The sequence below is a fragment of the Pezoporus wallicus genome, unplaced genomic scaffold (assembly GCF_028554395.1).
Source record: "Pezoporus wallicus isolate ANWC-B61680 ecotype Strahan unplaced genomic scaffold, APGP_CSIRO_Pwel_v1 contig_12129, whole genome shotgun sequence".
In the NCBI taxonomy this organism is placed as follows: Eukaryota; Metazoa; Chordata; class Aves; order Psittaciformes; family Psittacidae; genus Pezoporus; species Pezoporus wallicus.
The window spans coordinates 1,203,134-1,227,790 of NW_026642642.1; the positions used below are offsets into that span (position 1 = coordinate 1,203,134).

General features: G+C 40.8%; 1 protein-coding gene across 1 annotated transcript in view; it reads right to left on the bottom strand.

Moving 5' to 3' along the window:
• Positions 1-13,487: 13,487 nt before the first annotated feature.
• The window catches only part of MTMR12 (myotubularin related protein 12), a 30,064-nt gene continuing 18,894 nt past the window's right edge, over positions 13,488-24,657 (bottom strand). The window contains 6 exon segments of the mRNA XM_057431239.1: positions 13,488-16,290; positions 17,304-17,465; positions 18,347-18,514; positions 19,276-19,448; positions 20,472-20,542; positions 22,173-22,251. Of these exon segments, the coding sequence (XP_057287222.1) occupies positions 15,706-16,290; positions 17,304-17,465; positions 18,347-18,514; positions 19,276-19,448; positions 20,472-20,542; positions 22,173-22,251 (1,238 nt within the window). The 3' untranslated portion in view covers positions 13,488-15,705.

A 24,657-nucleotide genomic window follows, 5' to 3' on the forward strand; every position in this document is an offset into this window, starting at 1 on the left:
ATGAGAGGCCTGAGGAAGCCTAAACAAGCAAGATGAGAAGAAGCTGGATTTTACTGAGTTAATGAAAAGTGTGGACTGTTGGCAAGCTTTCCAGGTCCAGTTCTCACACCTGTACTTAACCAATTATATGTTAGTCACTAAGGGTCTTCAAGACATGTATCCAATCATAATATGCCAAATCACTGTAAGTACATGTAAGAAACAGTATTTAAGGGGTTAAGGCTTTGTAATAAATGGCTTTTGTCTGATCATATTGATCTCTGACTGAGTCCATGTATTTTCTGCGGCAACATGCCTTTGTGAAAAGGGCATGAAGTGACTGGACAAGGGGAATGTTTTTTTTCCCTCTTTTTCAAAATTTGTTTGTTCTTACTATTCTCTCTTTTGGTTTCAGCTTTACATGCTTTACTAGTGCTGTTTTTCTGGTTACTAAATAAATCCTTCACTAGTCTGTGCAGACCAGCTGGGATTTTTTTGTTGTTGATTTTAGGAATGAACTTTCCAACACTAGTAGCAAGTTTTTCTAAGTGAAAAGCACTTACTGATATGGCTTTTTCTGTCCATAGAACAAACCCTTTCTTTGACAGCTTTTAATGCCCAATAGTCAGATATCATTTAAATTACCAGTTTACAAAATCAAAATTTGCCAATATGTCTTTTTCCCATGAGACTCTTTAAGGTTCCCCCTTGGGATGATTTAAGGATGTTTTAGGCTTCTCAGAAATATTGAGCATTGTTAACTTTTAGTGGCATAGCGCCAGCTGTTAATGCCTAGCTCTTATAAAATTAGATGCAGTCACTAAATCAGTAATAAGATTTAACATCAAGGGGCTCGAGCGAAAAATTAATGCTGCTTTTAGTTGTTGTATGTACAAAACCAATAAATTGTGGTTTTTTAGAGACAGAGTTGCAGGCATGTTAGAAAAACCAAAGGCAGATATGTAAAGGTGTTATTCACATTTGCCTATTTCAAAAAGGTTTTCTTCCTTTCAGGAATTTCCAGATCCTTCCATTTTCTCATCTCCTGTGGAATTGAAATGATTGCTAGTTTCTGAAATTTTTGTATTGTAATAGCATCTTCCTCCTTGTACCTGAGTGATACTGTTCAGTATCAGGAATCTGTACTGGTGTTTTAATGTTACAATTATAGTACTGAAATCATAAGGACAAAAGTATCAGGGAGTATGCTGTTTGTAATGAAGTTGCACTTTTATTTCTACACTGAGGCAGTTCAACCAGCATCACTAGGAAAAATGTGCACATAACTTACCTTTCACTGGGTAAAACTGAGTCCCATGAAGCCTCCACCAAAACTGTCATTGGTAGTTGGGCAAAATTTGCAATGTATAATTCCATGAACTTTATACAAATTCAGTTTTGAAAAATCTTTATTTCACTTCTTAATGTAATAAATGCTTTACTATCTGTTCCTTGAAAAGTGCATAAATACTCATCAGCTCATTAAAAAAGTACATAAAGCCAGATGGTGCAAAGAAAATGATTCCATAGAGCTGTAATTTACAAGATAAATAGTGATTAGAACAGTATTCTTATATAAATAGAGAGTACTCGTGTCATTCAGAAATGTGTGTAGAATAAATGTCAATTACTTTTGGTAGGTTTACACACTCTTGTTATGACCAAAGACCCACACAAATAGAATCTGGTAATGAGTGGTAATTTTAGAACAGTAACTGTGAGGCAGAGCCATGAGGTCAATCAGGGAGAAGAATAAGGATTCCCGGAACTAGTGTTCATATCAACTCAGCAAAGGTGTGTGAGCAGCTGGGACAGCAGCAGCCATCTCTGAACATTTATAAGGACTGTGGTAAAGGAGACTAAGCTGCATTTTTGTCTTACCTTGTTCCCAAGAAATCAGCTAAGCACATTGCAATGTCTGTTCTGCTCCTGGCAAAGGTTGCACACCCTGCTTGTGCAATTTGGTTTGTACTTCTGATGGCAGCCAAGAGGTGGTCATCGCAGGGAGGGCCAGAAGGTTTTTAAGTCTGACAAATGATATTTCCTTCCATAATACCGTCCATCCAGGGTGCAAAACCACTGATAAACATTTGCAGATTAAACATGCAGACATCTCCAGGCTAGGCAAATTCATTCATGAGTCAAACGAGGATGGAAATATGTCTAAATAGTATGTTACATTTGAAGTTGGTTTTGAAAAAACAGAATAATAAAACTTAGTGCGAGTCTTAGAGAGCATTATGTCTTACTATCTTGTTGTAAACTTCCTTGCACGGTTGTTGCCATCGCGAGCCACTAGAAACCAAACATGGATTTGATTGTGACAGAGGGAGAAAATTCCAGAAGATATTTTTTGTAGGGGACACACTTGCTTTTAACTGGGTGAGTTCAGAAGTGAGACTGCCCACTCAGCAGCACAGCACTCCACCAGCACTGCCGCTTTTGTTTTAACCTGCATTCTGGCCACCTCCATTCCTGCAAGACAAAAGCTTGAGTGTATTATCCCCATTTTTCCATAGGGTTAAAATGAGCCAGATGTGCAGACTGATTTTTGGGGAGTTAATTCTGCACTGGATTATATCTGTGCAACAACATCTACCTTAGGAATTATAAAATAATATTATTGCTAGATCATTTCTATGTGGCGGCTTTTAAAGAGATTTCGCTGGCTAACACTTTTCCATCCATTCAAATATTTATTAATAGGTTTGGTGCAAAAGTGCTGTTATTCAAACATAAACTTGTTTCTGTTCAGTGGAATAAGTACATTTTCGTAAGTACTGATTGCATTTAGGAGTTCATTAATGATTTATAAATATGTAAGAACTCCTGCTATGTACTCATAGGACTAACTGCACATGGCTTAAGTAAAGATGATGTACAGTATCTAACCATGAGACCCAGAAGGGTGTGATGATGTACAGTATATAACCATGAGACACAGAGGGGTGTGATTCTAGAATGTCTTTTGTTTTTTAATATTAGTATTTCTAGCAATCACAGTGGGTTCATACAGAGCAGAAACCTGACAGTTTCTGATGGTTTTCTATGTAGATAGTTTATAGATAAACTTCTGATATTTTTCTGAACTGTATTTTCTGAACTCTCAGAAAAGTCATGATAAAGCAATAATTTTACAATCAGCTTTGTACATCTATAGCTTGCTCATATTTCTGCCTTTGGTGGATTTTTTTCTCCCTAAAAAGTAGATGGAGAAAGACAATGATATCTGGGGCTTCACTTGAAGATAAAAAGAGCTAAAACAGCACCAGAAATACACAGTATAGCGGGAAAAGTTATGTGGTTTTTGGTTTTTTTTTCCTAGGGACCCTGAATGGGGAAGTGGGACTCTACAAATGCCTCAGTGACTCCAGAGCAAACCAGTAGCTGAATACATTCCCCTGCATGCCTGGACATGCAGCACACCATTAGAGACCCGACGAGCCTGACAAGAATAGAGTCAAAAAACTTGGCACAAGAAAAATTCTCCAAAATACTTTTCTATACCTGGGAGGAAAAGGAAATAAAGTCTAAAATAAGTGCTTGCATAGCTTATTCAGATGTATGGACTGCTGTCTTGCAAATGGCCACTTATTTTTGCATTATCATATTTTTGGTTTTTTAAAGGTACTACGCTGTTGCAAATTTAGCTTTGAACAGGGCAGAAGAAGCTTTCCTTTTCTCCTGTATCCAGTTACCATTAAATTAAAACTTCAAGCTAGGACATTGATAGCTGCCTGCATCAAAGCCTCATGCTTAGAATAGGAGCAGTTGTTGCAAGTGGCCATCAGGTCACTTTCCCATGATGATGCAGGCAGTTGCAGGACTAGCTATAAAACATAGCTTACCTTTGGGGCCTCCCCAGAATCCGGCTCCCACAGCTACAGGAGGTGGTCTGATGCTCAGAACAATAAACTATGTCACAGAAGCCAGGATTAGACCTTCAGGACTCCAGTAACTTCCCCAGAGAGGAGAGATTAAAAAGGATCAGCAGCTGAATTATTGCTGGCTACAAATTAAGACAGAAGTTAGAAACAAAATCTTAGTGAAGAATCCCAGCTGATGACTGTTAGTAGAAATACATTCAGCAGCCTAAGAGGTTGGCCCTGGCACGGTCCAGGAACCTCCAAACAACACAGATGCACCTTAGTGCGATGGGGAGTGAGAGAAGCTGTTCAGTGTACTGGTACTTTCACTTGCACAGACAGTGAGTCAAGATCTCTGATTTATAAGTCATCTTCAGAAGAAAAAATAAATCTTTCTGCTCTTCCTCAGATGCAATAAATGATGTCTGCGCTTTCCATATTTCATAGGTTCAGTTTAGGTTTCACAGAATCATGTAGGTTGGAAAAGACCTTTTAGAGTTGAACTCTTCACCCAAAACCACCAAGTCCACCACTAAACCTTGTCCCTAAATGCCACTTCTGTATGTCTTCTGAATACCTCCATGTCACACTGATGAGTCAGCCATCTGTATCAAGGTATCCAGCTTTCATATGCATGGTCTTCTCTCACCAAATGTTTTGCCTAAGGTTTGTCTATGCACCAGCTTAGTTTGCCAAAGGGTAAGCCAATAATTTTACTTAGCAACTACTTGCTAAGCAGTTAAGTTCTTCAGAGAGGAAAACAAGAAAAAATCCTTTAAAAATCCCCCCAAACTAAAACTAGCCTCACTGTTCACAGCCTAAAGAGTGGAGCAGCAAATGCAACTCTTGTGTTTCTGCAGAACAAATGCCTGAGCAGAAGACACTTTTCCTGGCCTTAAGCATCAAAATGCATCTATGGCTGAAATCCAGTGAGATGATTTCTCACTGGTTACAGTAGGGTAGCAGGACCAGGCACTCTGCCAAAGCAAAGAAAGCGCTCCCTCCCTATCCTGGAAGCGTGATCCCACTCTGACAAGCAAATTTAGGACTTTCCCTCTTCTTTAAACCAACGGGGCTCTGTTTTCCTAGCTGCAAACTCAGCCTGGAACTGGGGAATCAACTTGGCACTTTACTTCCAGTCATAAACGTCTTTCAGCCAAAACCTAAGTGCTGCTTATATCTGCACAACCCCAGGATTGTAAACTGGCCTCAGATACAAGTGTCATGTTTGAATACTTGTTCACTAGTCATTGTTTATATAAGGTTAATACAAGGTGCTATGTGTTTCTAACATCCTGGTTCACAACAGGAACTAGTTCTGGCACTGCATAAGGCCATGTTGCTCTCAGCTATGTTACTGCCATGGAGCCAAAAACTTCAGCAAATTATTTTTGTAGAGGTGTACTACAAGCTGGCAGTAGCAGGGACTTTATTTTGCCATTAACATCAAGAAATGTGGCATGGAATATGTAGGAGGACCAAAACTGAAGAAGATGCCATTTTTACCACTTTCCATTGGCAAGACTATATTGAAAAGATACGGCTGCACAAAAATAACTCTGAAATTTGAAAATACATAGATAAAGCTACTTCAAAGTAGGCTTTTTGCTATGTCTCTTCAGCACAGCTGACAAACATTAAAAAACAATCAAGATTCCTAATTCTGCTCCATCTGCCAGTTTCCCTTCCACAGGAAGGGACCTTTCTTGACCTGGGCAGTTGGCCAGCTCAGAGCCCAATAGGTTACCCCAGCTAGGAATAAAGCATCTTTGATGCAGTTCAGTTTATTTACAAAAACATGTGGCCCTACTCCTCTGAGCACAGTATAAATCAAACAGCTGGAGACAGTTTCTTTAAACACAGCTCTTGCAGCCTGCGCCTCACCCAAGATCCCTTTTCGCAAGGTTTCTCCTACCAGTTTTCCATAGAGCAATGCATGTCTTGCTTCTCACCACCACCAAATACAACTAAGAATTGACACACCAAGGTTACTGATGGGTGGTGACACAGCTATTGCCTGCCCCAATGTGGGACAGGCTGCGTGGACTTCCGTAGCTCAGCAGTGACAACTTGGTGATAGCCACACCAAGATTAGAATCATAGAATCACAGAATAGTTAGGGTTGGAAAGGACCTTAAGATCATCTAGGTCCAACCCACCTGCCATGGGCAGGGACACCTCACACTAAACCATCTCACCCAAGGCTCTGTTCAACCTGGCCTTGAACACTGCCAGGGATGGAGCATTCACAACTTCCCTGGGCAACCCATTCCAGTGCCTCACCACCCTCACAGTAAAGAATTTCCTTCTTATATCCAATCTAAACTTCCCCTGTTTAGGTGTTAACCCATTACACCTTGTCCCGTCACTACAGTCCCTAATGAAGAGTCCCTCCCCAGCATCCCTATAGGCCCCCTTCAGATACCGGAAGGCTGCTATGAGGTCTCCACTCAGCCTTCTCTTCTCCAGGCTGAACAGCCCCAACTTTCTCAGCCTATCTTCATACAGGAGGTGCTCCAGTCCCCTGATCATCCTCGTGGCCTCCTCTGGACTTGTTCCAACAGTTCCATGTCCTTTTTATGTTGAGGACACCAGAACTGCACACAATACTCCAGGTGAGGTCTCACAAGAGCAGAGTAGAGGGGCAGGATCACCTCCTTTGACCTACCTGTTTATTAATGCAATGTTCTCACAGCAGGCCCAGGGTGACCTTCAGTGGGTGATTTTAGCTCAGGTCTTCCTGCAGTTTTAGTGTCTGGGCAGTACCTACTGGCAAACCAATAGTAAAATGAAGTGAACAAAAGCTAATATAAAGGCATGAAATACATTTTCTACACCTTTAAAATCAGCCATACCTAAAGGGACTCAAAATCCCACCATAAAAGCTTTCAAAAAATTCATGTGGCCAAACGGATGCTGTTAAAGGGTGCAACTACTTGTTTGTGGTGGGTTGACCTCGGCTGGATGTTAGGAACCGAACAAGCAGCTCTATCACTGCCCCTCCTCAACAGGCCAGGGGGAGAAGAATATGATAAAAGACTTGTGGGTCAAGAAAAGGACAGAGAGAGGTCACTCACCAATTACTGTCACAGGCCAAAACAGACTTAGGAAGAATTAATTTAATTTATTGCCAGTTAACATCAGAGTAGGATAATGACAAAAAAGAACAAACCTTAGAACCTTCCTCCCACCCCTCCCTTCTTCCCTGGTCAGCCTCACTCCTAATTTCTCTACCTCCTTCGCCTGAACAGCACAGGGGGATGGGAGTGGGGATTGTGGTCAGCCCGTCACACACATCCTGCTGCTTTCTCATCCTCGCACTCATCCCCTGCTCTGGTGTGGGACCCCTCCCACAGGAGACAGTCCTCCAGGGACTTTTTTAATGTGAGCCCTTCCCATGGGCTGCAGTTCTTCATGAACTGCTCCAGCGTGGGTCCTTTCCATGGGGTGCATCCTTCAGGAACAGACTGCTCCAGTGTGGGTCCCTCCATAAGGTGCAGTCCTTCAGGAACAGACTGCTCCAGCGTGGGTCCTTTCCATGGGGTACATCCTTCAGGAACAGACTGCTCCAGTGTGGGTCCCTTCCATGGGGTACATCCTTCAGGAACAGACTGCTCCAGTGTGGGTCCCTTCCATGGGGTACATCCTTCAGGAACAGACTGCTCCAGTGTGGGTCCTTTCCATGGGGTACATCCTTCAGGAACAGACTGCTCCAGTGTGGGTCCTTTCCATGGGGTACATTCTTCAGGAACAGACTGCTCCAGCGTGGGTCCCTTCCATGGGGTACATCCTTCAGGAACAGACTGCTCCAGTGTGGGTCCCTCCGTGAGGTGCAGTCCTTCAGGAACAGACTGCTCCAGCATGGGTCCGTTCCGTAGAGCGCAGTCCGGCAGCAAATCTGCCCCAGCACAGGCTCCTCTCTCCATGGGGCACAGATCCCACCAGGAGCCTGCTCCAGCCCAGGCTTCCCATGGGGTCACACACTCCTTTGGGCCTGCCAGACCCAATACAGTGTTTCTTTTCCCCCACACATTCATGTGAAAATGAGCTAATTCTCCTGTACTCACTTAAAAGAGTTCAGCTGGATTGAATTCCTTTTCAGTCACTCCTGTGATTAGATTTACCTTTTCAGCTCCCCTTTGGTACACTCAGATACTATTTATCTGACTGAATGTAACTATTCAAAAGTGACTTCTTGGCAGGAGAGCTGCCATAGGTGATGCTGCTCATACAGATGCAAAGATTTAAGTCAACTTTTCCCTTGGAGTGTGCATTGCAGTAGGCAGACGTTTGCCTTGTGAGGGTGGAGCTGGTAGGCAGCAGGTTGTATATTGATAACTGAGAGGAAAACTGTCACAAAGGGAAATGTTGTCTGCCAGTCTAGAGGGAACACTGTCAGCAGCCAGCACCAGTTGGGCTACTATTACTTTAATAAGATCCAAAAATGATGAGGAAACATTTATGTTCTGTCATTTCCTGCTGCCTAACTGAGGCTGGGTCCCTGGTAATTTCATCCGTTTCCAGCACCCATTATTACCTGCGGAACTCCAGGAGCCTTACATACTCATGCAGCCTCTACTTAACACCATTACTAAAGTAATGGGTTTACTATTACTGTATTTCAGTAGCTAGCCATTTTTATTATCATCTCTGCCACACCAGTTCTCTTCAGGTCCAGTCTGAATCATAAAAAGGGTCACTTAGATATGACGCCCGGTGGGTAATTTTCACTGGGAAATTAGGGTCTGTCAGAATGGAGAGAGCTCCTTCCTACATACGGGCTGCATATGGGCACAGCACATCACCTGCATCAAATTTAAATAAACCCAAGAAACAGATAAGTAAAAGATGCTAAAAAGGGGTTGGAGTAACCAACCAGCTCAGCTATGTGTGTCTGAGGCTTAGAAAATCAGGAATGCATCAGGAATCCAAAATCACTCTCTGAGCAATGGTTGTTTTCAGATTACAAGTCAGAACATGATTTTTGCTTTTCAAAAGCTGCACTCAATCACTGCTTAATCACAGCCTGGGCAGCAGGACGGCGTTTGAGAGCTCTGCCAGTTCAAGCCAAAGCACAGCCTAAGGATCTGCAGGCCTGAAGAGCTTCACAGTGTGGCTGTAGATTGAAGTACCTGGGTTTGTTTACCTTACCTTCCTACTGCAGCAAACAGGTAAGATCCACTGCAGCCACACTTTAAATCACTTTAAATTGAGGTTTCTACAGGCAGCCTCAAACAAAGCAAAGCTGGTTTTGGTTGTGGTTTTTTGTTTGCTTTTTAATTTTCTCACAAGTGTTGAATAGCTGGAGTTAGCCGTGCATGTAATTTACATTTCAGCTAGGTGCACATTAGATGTGGTTCCCAGGATTTACCTCTTTCAACAACACAGCAGCGTGAGAGCTGGATTTACTGCACTTGTGGTTCCACCTCATCTGCTCTAACTGGGGGTTGCCTATTGAAAAGGGCATCCTCAAACAACTTGCTATTGTTGTGTCCCCTTGCAGGGGGAACATGCTGTGATTTGGATCAATGAAGCAATCTGAAAACCAATCCACAAAACCAAAACGCGCATTTCCATCAAATCAGCTGGCAGCTACATGACATTAAAGGCAAAGGGGGGGAGAGCAGTGCATGCAGCAGGACTGACCCCCGTTGGCAGCTGTCTGCGGGTGCCCTTCATCTGGTGTAACCTAAACCCTGCTGAGAGAACAGGCCATGATTGCTCTTTGGTAGCTCATGACGCTCCGCTGCAGGCATCAGTACAGCAAACTACTCAAAGCCATCGGAGACACGCTGCATTAGAAAACACAGCTCAGGATTATCACCCTGGTTTTTCCTGATGCAGATTTTGTTTGTGAAAAGTGCTGCGCAGGAGGATTTTACTTATTTTAAATAATTATTTTTTATGTTACTACAGGACAACTTCCAGAGATGCCATGCTCCTTACTGGCAGGGAAGCAAGGGACCCTACCCTTAGAAAAGACCCGTAGTACTTACTTTTTGACCTTCAGCTATTCCCACCACCTCAGAAGATCATGACATGTTAAAACTAAGTATAGCTGGCAGGTATAAAACCAGTCTTTTCCAAAGGTAAATGAACTGCCATCAGAAAAGCACATCAAGAAAGATTTTTTTTAAGAGTGAACCCACAGTGGAAAGTTCGGGATGAGAAACTGGATGGCCAATGCAGCAAATGGCTTGTAGGAAACAAACTGGGTTTATCTGTGTTGGGAGCTTAAGGAGCTTGGTGAGGAGCACACTGGTTTAATTTCTGAATTGGAGTCATAGTGGAAGTTAAAATAAATTCTTCCATCATCACCAAAACATGAAGCAATGACACTTACACCCTCTGCATTAAATTTGCTTCCCTATCATCACATTCATCTATAAACATACTGTAAAACAATACCTGTAGGTACACAAAAGGAAGTGAATCCCACTGACTGCAAAGTGAGCTAGCTAGCAAGCCCACAACACTCTGACACTTAAAAGCTTACTAGTATTTATAAAATATTTGAAGATCTACACTTAATTAGCAAAACCATATTAATTCCAGCTGTGTTAGCTGTTCTTAATTGGGAATTTTCTTCTGACGGGAATAAAATAATAAGGATTATGACTTTTCAGAAGTCACGGAAATGTCATTTGATTTCCAGGAAACTCAACAGTTCCCTACAGTAAAATGAAAAGTTTCTTTCCGAACACAAAACGAGACATTATCCAAGATGGAGAAAACTGTTGCATTAAGAGAAAACTGGGTTACCTGATCAGACTGTAAAGCAGCAGATTTCCATGTTTGGGAGTAGCATTGCTTTTAGCCTGGAAACTGCAGATTAGAATTACGCCTGAGCTGCAGGTACAGGCATTTTAGTTTCATTCTCCCACCCCCATTTCTTTATTAACCACGCAGCTTCCACCAAAGCTTTGGAAACCAAGAGATAACTCTGCTTGTATTTGACAGATTCTGAACGTTACTCGATTCCAACAGACAGTCTGGAGGTGATACAGCTTGGCCATGCCAAGTCACCTCCATTTAATTGGTCCCCCAGGAGCCAAGATACTGAATTTGGCTTCTCCATCAAGTTAGTAGCAATGACAAACCTATTAATGGCTAGTACAGCATGTGACTTAAGGACAGAGAGGAGGTGGATGGAGGGAGGATGGAAGATGCTATGGTTATGAGTAAGGGCAGGAAACGCCAGAAAAAAAGGATGAAGTTGAGGGAAATGTGGTATGGCCAGACAGGGCAATGCAGCAACATTCACAGTTCTGCTGTTCACAAACTAACAGATGCACTTCATAGGTACATGTTATCTGCCTGCTTTGAGCACCCAGGCATAACATTTAGGCAAGTACCTGTTTAATTTTACTGCAGTGATAAAATAAAAAAACCTGGGGGACCAAATGTTTACTGACAGTGGAGCACTGTGCCACAACAGAGCAGCAGCGTTTACTGCTCCATAGGATTTCCATGTGAGAACAAGGCTTCACTGTATCCCAAAACGTGGCAGCATCAAGCACATACAAGTGCTCGTCCAGATGTTATCCATCCTATTGGCCTCTTCTCAGCCTTATAGAATCATAGAATAGTTAGGGTTTGAAAGGACCTTAAGATCATCTAGCTCCAACACCCCTGCCATGGGCAGGGACACCTCACACTAAACCATGTCACCCAAGGCTCTGTCCAACTCAGCCTTGAACACTGCCACAGATGGAGCATTCACAACTTCCCTGGGAAACCCATTCCAGTGCCTCACCACCCTCACAGGAAAGAACTTCCTCCTTATATCCAATCTAAACTTTCCCTGTTTAAGTTTTAACCCATTACCCCTTGCCCTATCACTACAGTCTCTAATGAAGAGTCCTTCCCCAGCATCCTCATAGGCCCCCTTCAGATACTGGAAGGCTGCTGTGAGGTCTCCAAGCAGCCTTCTCTTCTCCAGGCTGAACAGCCCCAAGTTTCTCAGCCTGTCTTCATACAGGAGGTGCTCCAGTCCCCTGATCATCCTCGTGGCCTCCTTTGTACTTGTTCCAACAGTTCCATGTCCTTTTTATGTTGAGGACACCAGAACTGCACACAATACTCCAGGTGAGGTCTCACAAGCGCAGAGGGGCAGGATCACCTCCTTGACCTGCTGGTCACACTCCTTTTGATGCAGCCCAGGATACGGTTGGCTTTCTGGGCTGTGAGCACACACTGAAGCCAGCTCATGTTCATTTTCCCATCAACCAACGCCCCCAAGTCCTTCTCCACAGGGCTGCTCTGAATCTCTTCTCTGCCCAACCTGTCAGGATTGCTCCGACCCAGGTGTAGGACCTTGCACTTGGCATGGTTAAACTTCCTAACAGGTTTAAAGCTAATATTCTTCAAGTCAAACTTACACCTCAAGACAGCCTCCCCAGGAGGCACAACTATTTGTGGTCTTTGCTACATACTCCTAACACAGCCTGGACAACCCCATTTCAACTCCTTTTGTATTCAGCATGGAGGTGCTCTCCCCACAGAAATGTTTCTCCAGCTGAAACATCAGCTATCCTCACCTTCTATGTCCACTCTTTTCCAAGGTAACTCCTCTAGCTGAGAGTTCTGCCATCCTGCCAAAAAGCATATGCCACAATTTAACTTCACTATAAACCAAGATAAAGGACCCGAGTCCATCAGAAGGTGTTTGCCCCTCCCACCCCACCCTCAACCAGTAAATTAATCCTGGAAGAGCACATGAGGTTCTGTATATAGAATGCTTTTTTTTTAGAGTTCATTAATTCATCTCCTCCCTGTCCCAGGAAATAGAGTCCATCCCACATAATTCCCAAATAGTTTTAGGTAAAGCCTAGCTCTTCTCAAGACAGCACCAGGCAATAAGTACTGGGTATGACATTTACAGCTAAAGATCAGAATTAAGGTGATCTCTGCTGTGACAAATCTAATCCATTGCTAGACATGCACAGCAGGAAGGATTTCACCACCCCCTGAAGTTACACTTGAGTGCTTTGAGAAGAATGGAAAAAGTTTTAACTGGAGCAAGAGAGTGGGAGGCAAAGTTGGCCCCGAGTACCTTTATAAAGTATGCATTTGCTTTGAAATACGGTATAAATCAATAGCTGAGCATTTTCACTAGTGAATACAGTCTTAAATCAAAGCTAAGTGGCCAAAGTACACACTGATCCCTACAAGATGTGGGTGAGGCAGAGACACACCTTGTGTTACAGCACCATGGGGCACTTCACAGCCACTGCATAGGCTGTTGCTGCCTGAGACTTCAAGTGCAAGTGTGTCAGTGTCTTGTAACATTCTCTTCAGAAAATACCCACAGCAGCACAGAGTTACCCCTGCAATGGGGAAGATAGGAACACTGAAATAAAGAGTTTAATAAAGCCTCAAATACTGACATTCAACAGACACTTTCTAGACCACCTTAGTAACCATTGTCCCTTTGCACTGAACTTTCCTCTTTCCTGAGCTAACAGCACCTCCCCAGTAGCATAACCCAGTCAAAACTGCGCAGCTTCCTATACATAGCAGTCTGTAAAAACCCAGCACCTAATGAGAAAAGCCTTGTCACGGCAGATTATCACGTCTCTGTGGTTTAAAGCATCATTTGCAAAATATGACCTTAGACACATTATCATTTCAGGACAAATACAAAGTATATTTTATTGATACTCTCCAAACAGCCTGTAAGAGAGGAGAGAAATGACAGTATTTAAAAAAAACAAAGCTGTGAAGCTTCTAGCTTGCATTCAGTGTAAAAACTTGGAGGTATAAACAGAAGCCTGGAGTAAAAATATTAAGTAAATTTCCAATCCCACAGTGCATAGAAACAGTAACAATGGTATTTATTCTACATTAGAAGTGTTCCCATGTTTAGTTCCACATATATGTTTTTCTTCTATATAAAATTCTGATAACTTATGTACAAATAAGATGTCCAACATCTGCTTTTTAATATAAATATGTAATCTTCATGACTGAAACGTTACATCAGCTTGATCAAAAGTATAGAAAAATCTATTTACTTTTTTTTTAAATGGCAGTGTTTAAACCTTGAACCCAAATGATCTTAGAATGATAAGTATTATTTCACCATAAAAACGCATTGCTCATTCAACATGCAAAGTATTGTTGCATACATGAGTCAGTGGAACTACAACAACAAAATCTGAAGTACATGTGCTGGACAGCCCATCCTAGCAAATGCTATCTGTAAGATCCTGTTTATCACAGAACAAAGAGTAAGTACTAGTGTATGTTTAAGTAAAATGCTACAAACTCAAGTATTGTCCTCGCTCTACTAAGAATTAAGGCAATCAAGAGTTCAGAAGCTTCAGTTTGGCATAGTTGCATTAAGCTCTCCCGCTTTCCCCATCGATACATTTATTTTAACATGTTAAATTCACTTTTACAGGCCCGCTGATACATTTTTGCTATACATAGTGACACAACTCAGTGTGAAATGATTAAGCAGTAACATAGTTTAATATCCCCAATCACACTGAGCTGATCCAATTTAAGCAACAGTTTCTCTACCAGCTAAGTTTTCCAGCATAGATTTCTAAAAGTATTCAATGACTAGCCTCTCAGTGTAACTGATTTTATGATTTGCATCCATTCTTGGGGTACTCTAGAATTTAAGGGTTCAAAATAGAAACAACAGTCAACTAATATTCAGCTTTACAAAGGACGATTATTTGCAGTAAAAATACTTTATCTATAGACATATACACAGTAGATAGAAGTCAACAGGCATTTCTTTATGGCTTTTTTCACTGAGGTACTGTTACAACATCCAGCAACAGGATACAAGTGTTCATATGGTATGAACACCACATTCATAAACGCCAACTCATGACAAGTGGCAACAGGCTGCAAATCCAGCTTCACTGCAGGATCACAGGAAAAATAGAGTCTTCCCTGCTATGTGGAGGGTCTCAGTGCAAGCTACAGAAAGCCTCAAAGGCAACTGGCATAAACAGGGAAAATAAAAATGGAAGTCTCACTCTATTAGAAGGAGAAAAAAAATACTCCTAGCAAATTAGAACCTCACAGTCAGGCCACTTCTAACAATTAACAGCAAATATTTGGGACATAATATTCCAAGGCAGCAAGGGCATATAGCACAGCAGCCACACAGTAAGATTTGAAATGAGTAAGACTTGCATTTGATCCTTAAGCTAAGTGCATGCACAGGCTTAGAGCAGCCAAGCTGCCATTATAATACCACACAAGGAGAAGTGCTGCAAGCCAAAGATGAATGCTGTCAGAAAAGATGATGTTGGCAGGCACGGGACTTCAGCTGATGCCACAGTAGATGAAAAACCCCTGGTGTTTTATGTTTTACATAAACACAAGTTTATGTAAAAACCTCAGCTGTAAAAACCTTATTTGTGAATGCATATTTAGTTGCACTTTCCCCATGTATTTTACATGAGGGGAAATGCAGATGTATTATTTTCCTAGTCACAGTACTTCCAGCCCTAGTACTCTTGGCATAAGGGGAAGATGTTTTATGTTAAGACAGTGATTGTTGCTGTACATATCTAGTATTTGACCTTTACATCAGAAAATAATGGGGTTTTTGTTTGTTAATTCTTTCTTTAACAAAGTGGCCATACAGCTACTTCAGCCTAGACTTCTGGTTTTATCAGTTATGCTGAAAATGTGTTTCTGCAATAAATACTGTTGGAGTGAAATGGAAGTTGAAAATATGCTCAGCTAATTATGGCAATTAGTTCTTTCCAACCCAGCTGTTTTTTTAACCCCAAAACCAGGCTGCAGATGCTTGAGTGAGTTCCTTATAGGAAGATACAGCACAACATTTAAAATTTACAGTTCAGCCATATACAATTCATAGTTTCAATTTTTAAGCACTTTATGACATATCACTACTTAGATCAACAAATTCATCATCCCTCTTGACCAAGTCATCTTCATCTTCCAAGTCTTTCCAGGTGCTGGTGGGTAGAGCTGGTTTGATAGACTGTCTCTGAAGTAAAGCAAATGGAAACAAGGATGACAGACGGGCAGAATTTCTCAGCATTGGTACAGAATGTACATCTCCAGAAACAGCTTGACTACGTTTTTCATCCATTTTCTCCTGCAAGCTTTGTACTTCCTCCATCAAGTCCAAAATCTTGGCAGTTGTAGCTATGGTACCACCACCATGAAGCTGGGCTTCAGGAATCCATCGCAAATACCGTTGTGCCCAGACTTTGATTTCAGGGCCATCAATGCGAGGTAACAGAAGACCATGATAGTCAACAGGCTTGCTATGCCAGCTATCATAAAATTCCCTGAAACTATTAGGAAGTTCATCTGAAGAATTTATGAACTTGCCAATTCTTTTACCCAGAATGTTTTTTATTAAATGATCTGTTTCCTCCCTGAAAAATCCTCTCTTCATGGAAGCTTTTGCTTGCGTCAATGGCAAAGAAAGTTGTCGCTGATGCTTTAAGAGGAAAGAAAAAATATACTGAAATAAATACTGATGGGACTTTAGAACACATCTTAAGAGGAAGTGAAAGCTTAACTTGTATTCAGAAAATAGTTACAAGCAGCAAAGTCATTTAAACAGAGACACTGCTTTACCATATAGTCTAAAACTGTTACTCTTCAATGACTGATATGCCAAATACTTCAGAGTATACTTAGTATTCCCAGATACCTTCCCTGCACTGCAACTATGGCAATGAACTAACACTGAATAAAGTGTTTTTCTGTGAAAAAGGAGAATTCTTTGCATACATTCAAGTATTATGGACTTCCATATTTAGCTTGAGCTAGCCACACAAATGAAAGAGAATTTGATTTAGGTTTTATCCAGTGGTTCCTCATTGCATCCTACAATGTAAGAGTTCTCTGATTACCACTGTAGATCATATTGACAGTGTCTCACTTGAGAATGCTGTTACAGAACAGAATTTAACCAACAGAGGTATTACAATCACAAGAGGCTATTCTGAAGAAACTTTTCTTACTGAATTTGTGCTAGTTTCCAGCAATGAGATGGTCCACCCATAATCACCTGTACCCTAGACAGTTTTGGGGGTGGTAGTCCCCCCTCCAAGTCCACACACACCACAATTACACTCAGAAAATCAGGGAGACAATTACAGACCTGATTTGTAATTCAGTTAGGTACTCCATGGAACAACAAAATAAACTCACTTCAAAAACGTCACTGCAACTGGATGTTAAGTCCCACGAGTTATCACTACACTTGCACTAAAGGATGAAGAAGAACCCCCTGAGTTCACAGCTACATGCACTAACTGTAACACAGTGATTTATAACTGAGGTGGGTGCAAACTGTATTCTTAAGTTGCAAGTGAGTGAGGTGTACAGGTATTTTGTAAATTAAAAAAAACTTTGCACCAATACTTCCATTATGGGTACCTTTGACATACGAGTTGTGCAAAATGTATTTATAATTTAAAAATGGTTAAGCAGCACATATCTTACTTTAAATCGTGCAGTTTTCCGTTGACTTTTATCTGGTTTTGGCTTCTCTGCATAAAAAGGGTTGTTCAGGAAAGCCTGGGCCTCGGGGTCAAACTGCACAGACCAGTCCCACACAGTAAGAAATCTGAAAGGACCGCTTTGTGTCTTGAGGCTTTCACCACTCTGCCAAAACAAACAGGTCACAATTAATACTGCTGGAAAGGAATTCTGACCAAGTCAAGGTGAAATTAAGAAACCAGCTTTTTACAGAAGAGGCCACAGAGTTGCAACAACACTCATGATTTGTATATATTCAATAGCTGAATGACATTATTGGATGCAAGTGAGTACAGACACAAAGTTTATCTATACATTATTTTCTAACTTCAGATGGTATTCCATTTCAACAGTGCAACTAGACATCACCGAGAATACCTTTTGCAGTTGAAAATAAGACTGAATAATCTTAAGGGAAAAAATGAAGTTTTGAATACTGGGCAGAGGACAGACGCTTCATTGTGGATAAAACCTCTCCACATTTCAAAAGTCAACTGCAGTTATGCAGTGCTACCAGTTAAAATTTTATTATTAACAATTTATTTATATGCAAGCCAGCAATGTTCATTTTTTAGTCACTGTGCAGGCTTGCAGAGGATACTCCTATTGCTTCCAGCTTCTTCGGCTAAAGAAAGGCATAGACCAAATGTATATCAACATTCAGGAAATGTTGATTCTGGAATACAACAGAATATACTATACAAGAATTTTGTACATAACTTACCCTGCAGGACAGGATATTCCTCTTAGGTTAGGGAGCTCAATTTTCACTGAATAACAATAAACATGAACCTATACTCATACATTAGAAGTAATATATTCCTGAGTTATTTTCCTTTTGTCATCATAAACACCCCAAGTCCTGAACCTGACCCCTTACCTTTCAAATAAGGGAAAGGATGGAAAAACATGCTACTAGGGATTTTGGTTGTTTTTTTGAATGTTCCCTGCTTGTTGGTTAAACCTGTTCTCCAACACATTCCATCCATAAAGTAACAAACGCTTACCGCACTAGTGTCTTTTTGATGTTGCGAGTTGAAAAAGAAAGTGCTAAAAATAGGCACATAGAGGCTGTCTGACAAGACAGTTAAGTAAGTTTCCGTGAACTCAAATGCTGGAGGATACTGTTGTACCAACTGCCAAACACAATTTAGCAGGAGCAGAAAAACAGGAGCCTAAATAAAGAAAATGGTACATCAGTTTCAGAAAAAAAAAACCAAACCACAAACGTATGTTCCACCATGCAGACTGTTTATTTTATAGTATTCAGTGTCTCCAAACACAAACCTTAAGGGAAGCAATCTGGTTAACTACAGAACTCCTGCATATAACTTTGGCTGAACTCTGCAGAAGTATCATCCGAGACACTCTTGGCCAATTGTTGACAGAAGAGAGGAGCACTTTCTAACCTGAATTTGTACACATTAAATTGCTATGAAAGCTGCTGCTATGCAGCCTTTTAAAGCTGGCAAAGCAAAACCAGCTATAGCAATTCTTGATCAGAACTATCAGTCAGTTTACACTTAGATGTCCATTCTGAATAGCAATCTGATGCAATCCCAAAATATAAACAAAAATGGAGAAGTGAGACTGAAACATTCAGCAAGACAGTATAAAGTTAAACTCTAGATGTGACAGGAATAGGCAAATCACTTTTGAGTTATTTCTATGGACACTAGTACCATTTAACAGTTTAACGCGAGATACACATCTTTCAAAAGACTCCAAGATCAAATGGGAAATCTCACATTTGTTCTCCTTAGAGACACTGCTGAACTCTAAAAAGCAAAAGCAGTGACACTGTACAAAACACCAACGCATAAACCAAAACAAAATTAAAGATCCTCAGATTAACTGGAAGTTTTGGACTGACATCTAAATCACTCCTGAGTAAATGTTTATCTAATAAGGAGAGTAATTAAAAAAAAAATCATACCTCCTCTTTGTCACTTTTATGTAAGTGGTTACAACGATCCAAAAAGCCGTGTCCTCCAATTACCCACTCCTTCTGAATAAGGCTCTGAAACCCTGACTTTGTTCTGCTGTATGAATCCATCATCACTTGAACCAGACTAGAGATTACACAGCACAGATCAGTAGCGCTCTCTTCTATAGAAGACAACAGAAACCACATTGTCTACTAAGCCATTCCTAAAACTAGGGTAAGAAAGCAAAGTTTTGCTAGCTTCATATAAACTAAATTGTATTTCAAGGTCAGAGAATCACAATTTATTGCCAAGTGTTACAGAGAGAAGTTAATCCATGTTTCTAATTTGTAGAAGTGTAAGGTTTCTTCTACACTTACACTAGGGCAATACTTAACAATAAACCTGCAAACCCTATGGTTTACTACTATAACTTTGATGACTACACCCTTCAGTCTCCCATAAGGCACATACTGCCCCTCCTATGCTACCAGGCCAGCTATCTGTCCTTACCCTTCCTACCCTCCATGCATCTTTTCACAACATGTGAAATCATGCATCACGCATTCTTCACCCTTCAGGTGTCTTCTAGACATATCTCTTCTCCATTCGAGGTTTCTCAAATAGCAGTGTGTGGGGAAAAACCCAATCAAGTTATGAATCCAAAACCAGCTTAATGGTTAAACATTGACTTTTTTTTTCCATGCTATTACTCCACCTAAGAAAACAAACTGCTCAAGATGTCTACAATAAGTGTATTCTTTCATGAATTTTTAATACACACTGAATACTATGTAGTTTATCTAGAACATAAAAACCATCCTTTTAGAAAGTTTTCATGCTCCATGTTCTTTGTGTATGTGTGCCCCCCCTACCTTAGTGTACAGCAAAAGGCTGTAAGAGACATTTAATAGAAGTTAGGAAACAGGAATGCATAAACAAGAGGTAGCATGACTCTACTACGAGTTCAGCAGCAGCTTTGTCATTCACAATGTATTTCTTAGCCTGTAATCATGCTTACCAAGCTTTTTTAACTACAGAAAGCATTTCCAGGAGGGTGAAAGATTTAAGTGTCTAGTACTTTGAGTACTCTATGAATTTTACCAGCCTTTACCATAATTATAAACTTACAGCTTAAGCTGTATCTAAAGAAAATCAAAATAAATTAAAAAAAAAAATATATATGATAATCTCACTGAATTCTTACCTATAAGGAGAACATTTGTCTGCTGTCTTTCCAGACACTCAGCAACTTCTATTGCTTTCTTCAAAACTCGCCTGTTGTGGTATAGATAAAGTGAATATTTTCATGGCATTTTTACAATTAGGTTTGTTATATTAGCTTCTCCTAAAAGGGGTTAGAATGTCATAATCCTGAGACTTGATCAGTCCTTTAAAACAACAAAACCATTCTCAACTTCTGCAAATGAAGAAAGTTTGCTCTTGAGACTTAACAGTTCAAGAGGTATCTTTGTTTGGCCGTTGGTCATGCATTTCAAGTTGTACATTTGCAATACAATACTTTCTGCTGGATCAATAGCAGCCATTACACACACGCACTAAAGTATTACAGTTGCCAAGAGCCTAATCTCTATCCTGGAAAGATACATCGCCACACTTCTGCTGTAATCCACTACCTACTACATTTCTCACACAGTATGGTTTTAAGAGGCAAAGAGGGAAGTATCAGCAATCAGATCCTGTAAACATGCAGATAAAATTTATTCAGAGATTACCACTACACAAGGAAGACTGAGTGGAGTTAAAGATCACATAAAACTAGATTTAATGCTTTTGGTTTCTAGACCTAACTCATCATAAAGTCAGTTATTTTCAGCAAAAGTTTGCACACAAGCTAGGATTCTTGCAACTGCTTAGTCACTAATAGAAGCTGACAGTTTATTTCCTGAGTCTGGAGTTGTAGAATTCCTTGTTCTAGTCTAGAATAGCTGAGAAGGCACTCCTAACTGCAAGAGCCACGAAGAGCCAGATCCAGGAAGCAACTGGGTCCAAGTATGAAAATGACCAGTATCAAAACAGTGCAAGGATAAGAACTTGTGCTGGTATTCACTTTAAACTACTTTTAATCTTGATTATGTCAGTGCATTTCTCCACCTACAATCTTCACTAAAACCTCTCATTCAACATACATTTAAATTTTGGATTAACGAATGAATAATTATTAGTATTGACTGTTATTAAAACTAGAAAGAACTGAAGCTGACTGCAGAAGCACTTCATGCTAACAAGCCTATCACAGAATAAACTAGCAGACAATAGAGCTAGCACAAAGTAACACTGAAAACAAAGCCCCTCAACATTCCACTGTAACAAGCCTTAAGTTAGCCAACACCATTCCAACAGTTACTCACTGTGGACTGCTGAGAAGAGAAAAAAGAACTTGAGGAAGGATCAGAAGAAGGGGACAAAACTGAGAGCAGCTGTAATTTTATAAATCTTTGGTGGGCTAACATCTTGAATACTGCAGTTCATCCTGTCCTAAAGGATATTACAGAAGTAGAGAGCACAGAAGAATGGCAGGGCTAGTCAGAAACACAGAATAGGTTTTATGCTGGAAACAAATAATATTCTTCAGTTTGAATAGAAGGTGACTAAATGTGGGAAGGAAATTACTGGACCTATAGTTTTAATAGTATGCTGGAAGAGCTGTAATTGGAATGATTTGCTGCTTCAAGGTTTTTTGGTGTGGAGGGTTAACACAAACCTGCAGTATAAAAACAGTGTCTCAAGTTGTAAAACTTGGTACTTTAATGGGATTATAAATCTGTCCTAAATTTCATTTCTACTGGAGGTGAAGAGTGTCATCATATTTCAAGAAATTAGCTAGAAAACCAACAAGTGTACTTAACAACAATTTGAAACCCAAGAAATTAGAGATATAGCAAACCTGATTATCTCCAGCCAGTTTGTGCTCTCCAGTAACGAAAACCATTTCACATCAGTTGCCCAGAAGTCTGTACTGTTATCTGAAAAACAACAACAAAAAAATTGGTTTGTTCACATGTGTAATGCTAATAAACAGCCATTCATTGTATTACTCTTCTGTTACGAACTGCTATGAAACAATCAATACTACGGAGTCAGTAAATTCTAATCACTGGTATATAAACACCTTAGAACTAAATGAGGAAGTGAAGTAGTTCTACAAACACCAGTAAAGTTTTATAGAACCATAGACTTTAACAAAAAGTATGCTAGAGTCTCACAGCAACCAAATCAAGTAAATAAGTCTGTTGACAAGATGGGAAAGGGAAAGAAAAGAAGTTTAACAGGAGGTGAAGGTTCTTTCACGTTCCAGTTGCCTTGACTCTTAAGCATGATCTGTGTAAACCTTAACATAAGGAGGCTGGCTTTTGACAGTCATTACCATTACAGTCAGAAACACAAATGGATTTCAGAAGGTTACACAAATTTACGGCATGCAAGACTACCCAAAAAAAAAAGTTTAAAACAGTTTTCACTGCAGCTGAAGAGGCACTGAAATACATCAAGAAGGGAATAGCTAAGATAAAGAGGCCAAATACAATACCACAAAACCATTAAACTCTTACGAACTTTGCTAGCTTTTCTGTAGCTTTTTAAATGCTACTTAAATCTCTATTGTCCTCCCTCCCTGCTCCCCCTTAACCCCCCCCCCCCCCCAAAAGCCAGTATTCAGAAACTGGAAAGCTCTCAAGCTGATACAATCAATTAAAACCAGAACAGACTACCTTTCCTGCATAAGGCACAAACCCCAAAGCACCAAAGGTCAAGACAGTTCTGCCGTTGAGGAACAACTGAGGTACACCACACTCCCCTCCTTCCCTATTCTACCCCTGATAGCTTCAGTCCTGCGTGTTTCTGTGTAACTTTTCACTTCCCAGTGTCTCTCTGTACCCTTTCAATGTTTAATTCCAACACATACTCATTTCTGCCTTTTCTGCAGCTTGCATCTACGATCCTCAAGTGCACAGGCATACATCCATTTTCTTCCTGTAGCCGTTCTACCCCCATGCCTGCTCTTGCTCCTGTTCAAGATGCATTTAAAGGAAAAAAAAAAAATCTCTTTCCCTAATTCATTTCACCCTGACCACAGAAACTAGCTTTCCACAAAATCATTAAGTGTGGCTGGCTGTTCAATTTGTTCTGTCACACTCAGCCACAACTAGACTCAATAATGTGTATGCAGGTCTCTAGAAACAACTGCTTGGTCTGGCAGTTCTACCTCCCCCCTGATAAAGTTATCTCCAAGTCAAAACAGGAACTTCTTTTCAAAGGCACAACAAAATACTTGCAGCTTGTTTTACCTCTGACTCAAGGTATTTTGCTAATAACCTCACAAGAGAGAGCAAGCCTTCCCTTCCTCCCTATCTTGTAGGATAAAAAGAAGTACTCCACAAGGATTTGAGAACTGAAGTGTTCAAAGTCTCCAAGTATGTGGGCAAGTGGCACACACTGAGACTTGTGAGCAGTCTAGCAAAACCAGCATCTGCCTTTGCCACATTTCAAATAAAAGGAGCAATTTAAGAGGATCCAAGCTGTTCCCATCAAAATCCTCTTGCAATCAGCTATGCTACTGAGGTTTCTACTTTGCTTAATGAGAATTTTTATAATTGAAACTTCAGTTTAGGCATGTGTTTAGGGAAGTTAAGTTATATTGGAAGGTTATAGAGGAATAGAATGGCTTAGCTTGGAAGAGACCGTAAAGTTATTGTCTAGTTCCAGCCCCCCTTGTCACAGGCAGGGACACCTGCTACTAGATCAGGTTGCCCCAAGTCCTGTCCAGCCTGGCCTTGAGCACTGCCAGGGATGGGGCAGCCACAGCCTCTCTGGACAACCTGTGCCAGCGCCTCACTGTAAAGACTTTCTTCCTAATATTCCTAATATCTAATCTAAATCTACCCTGTTTCCATTTCATCCTGTAGCCATTCCCCCTTGTCCTATCACTATATGCCCCTCTCCAGATTTCTTGTTGACCCATTTTAGGAATTGGAAGCTGCTTGAAGGTCTCTGCAGAGTAGTCTCTTCTCCATGTTGAAGAAGCCCAACTCTCTTAGCATGCCTTCACAGAAGAGGTGCTCCAGCCCTCAGAACACCTTCATGGCCGCCTCTGGACTCACTCCAACAGCTCCACGTCTTTCTTATGTTGGAGTGCCCACAGCTGAACAACCAGAGCTTCACTACATATTTGACAGAAACCATTTGTTTGCAATTATATGAACTTACCAGCTAAGTATAAACATATAAAACCAGCAGGACTTGGTTATTGTCTGTAGGCTACGCTACAAATACACTGTTCCTCAAGGATGATCACTTCAGTTACATCCCACATCAACAGCCACAGGTGAACTGCCTCAGTGTTCCACATGCCACTAGAGGCTATTGCAACATTG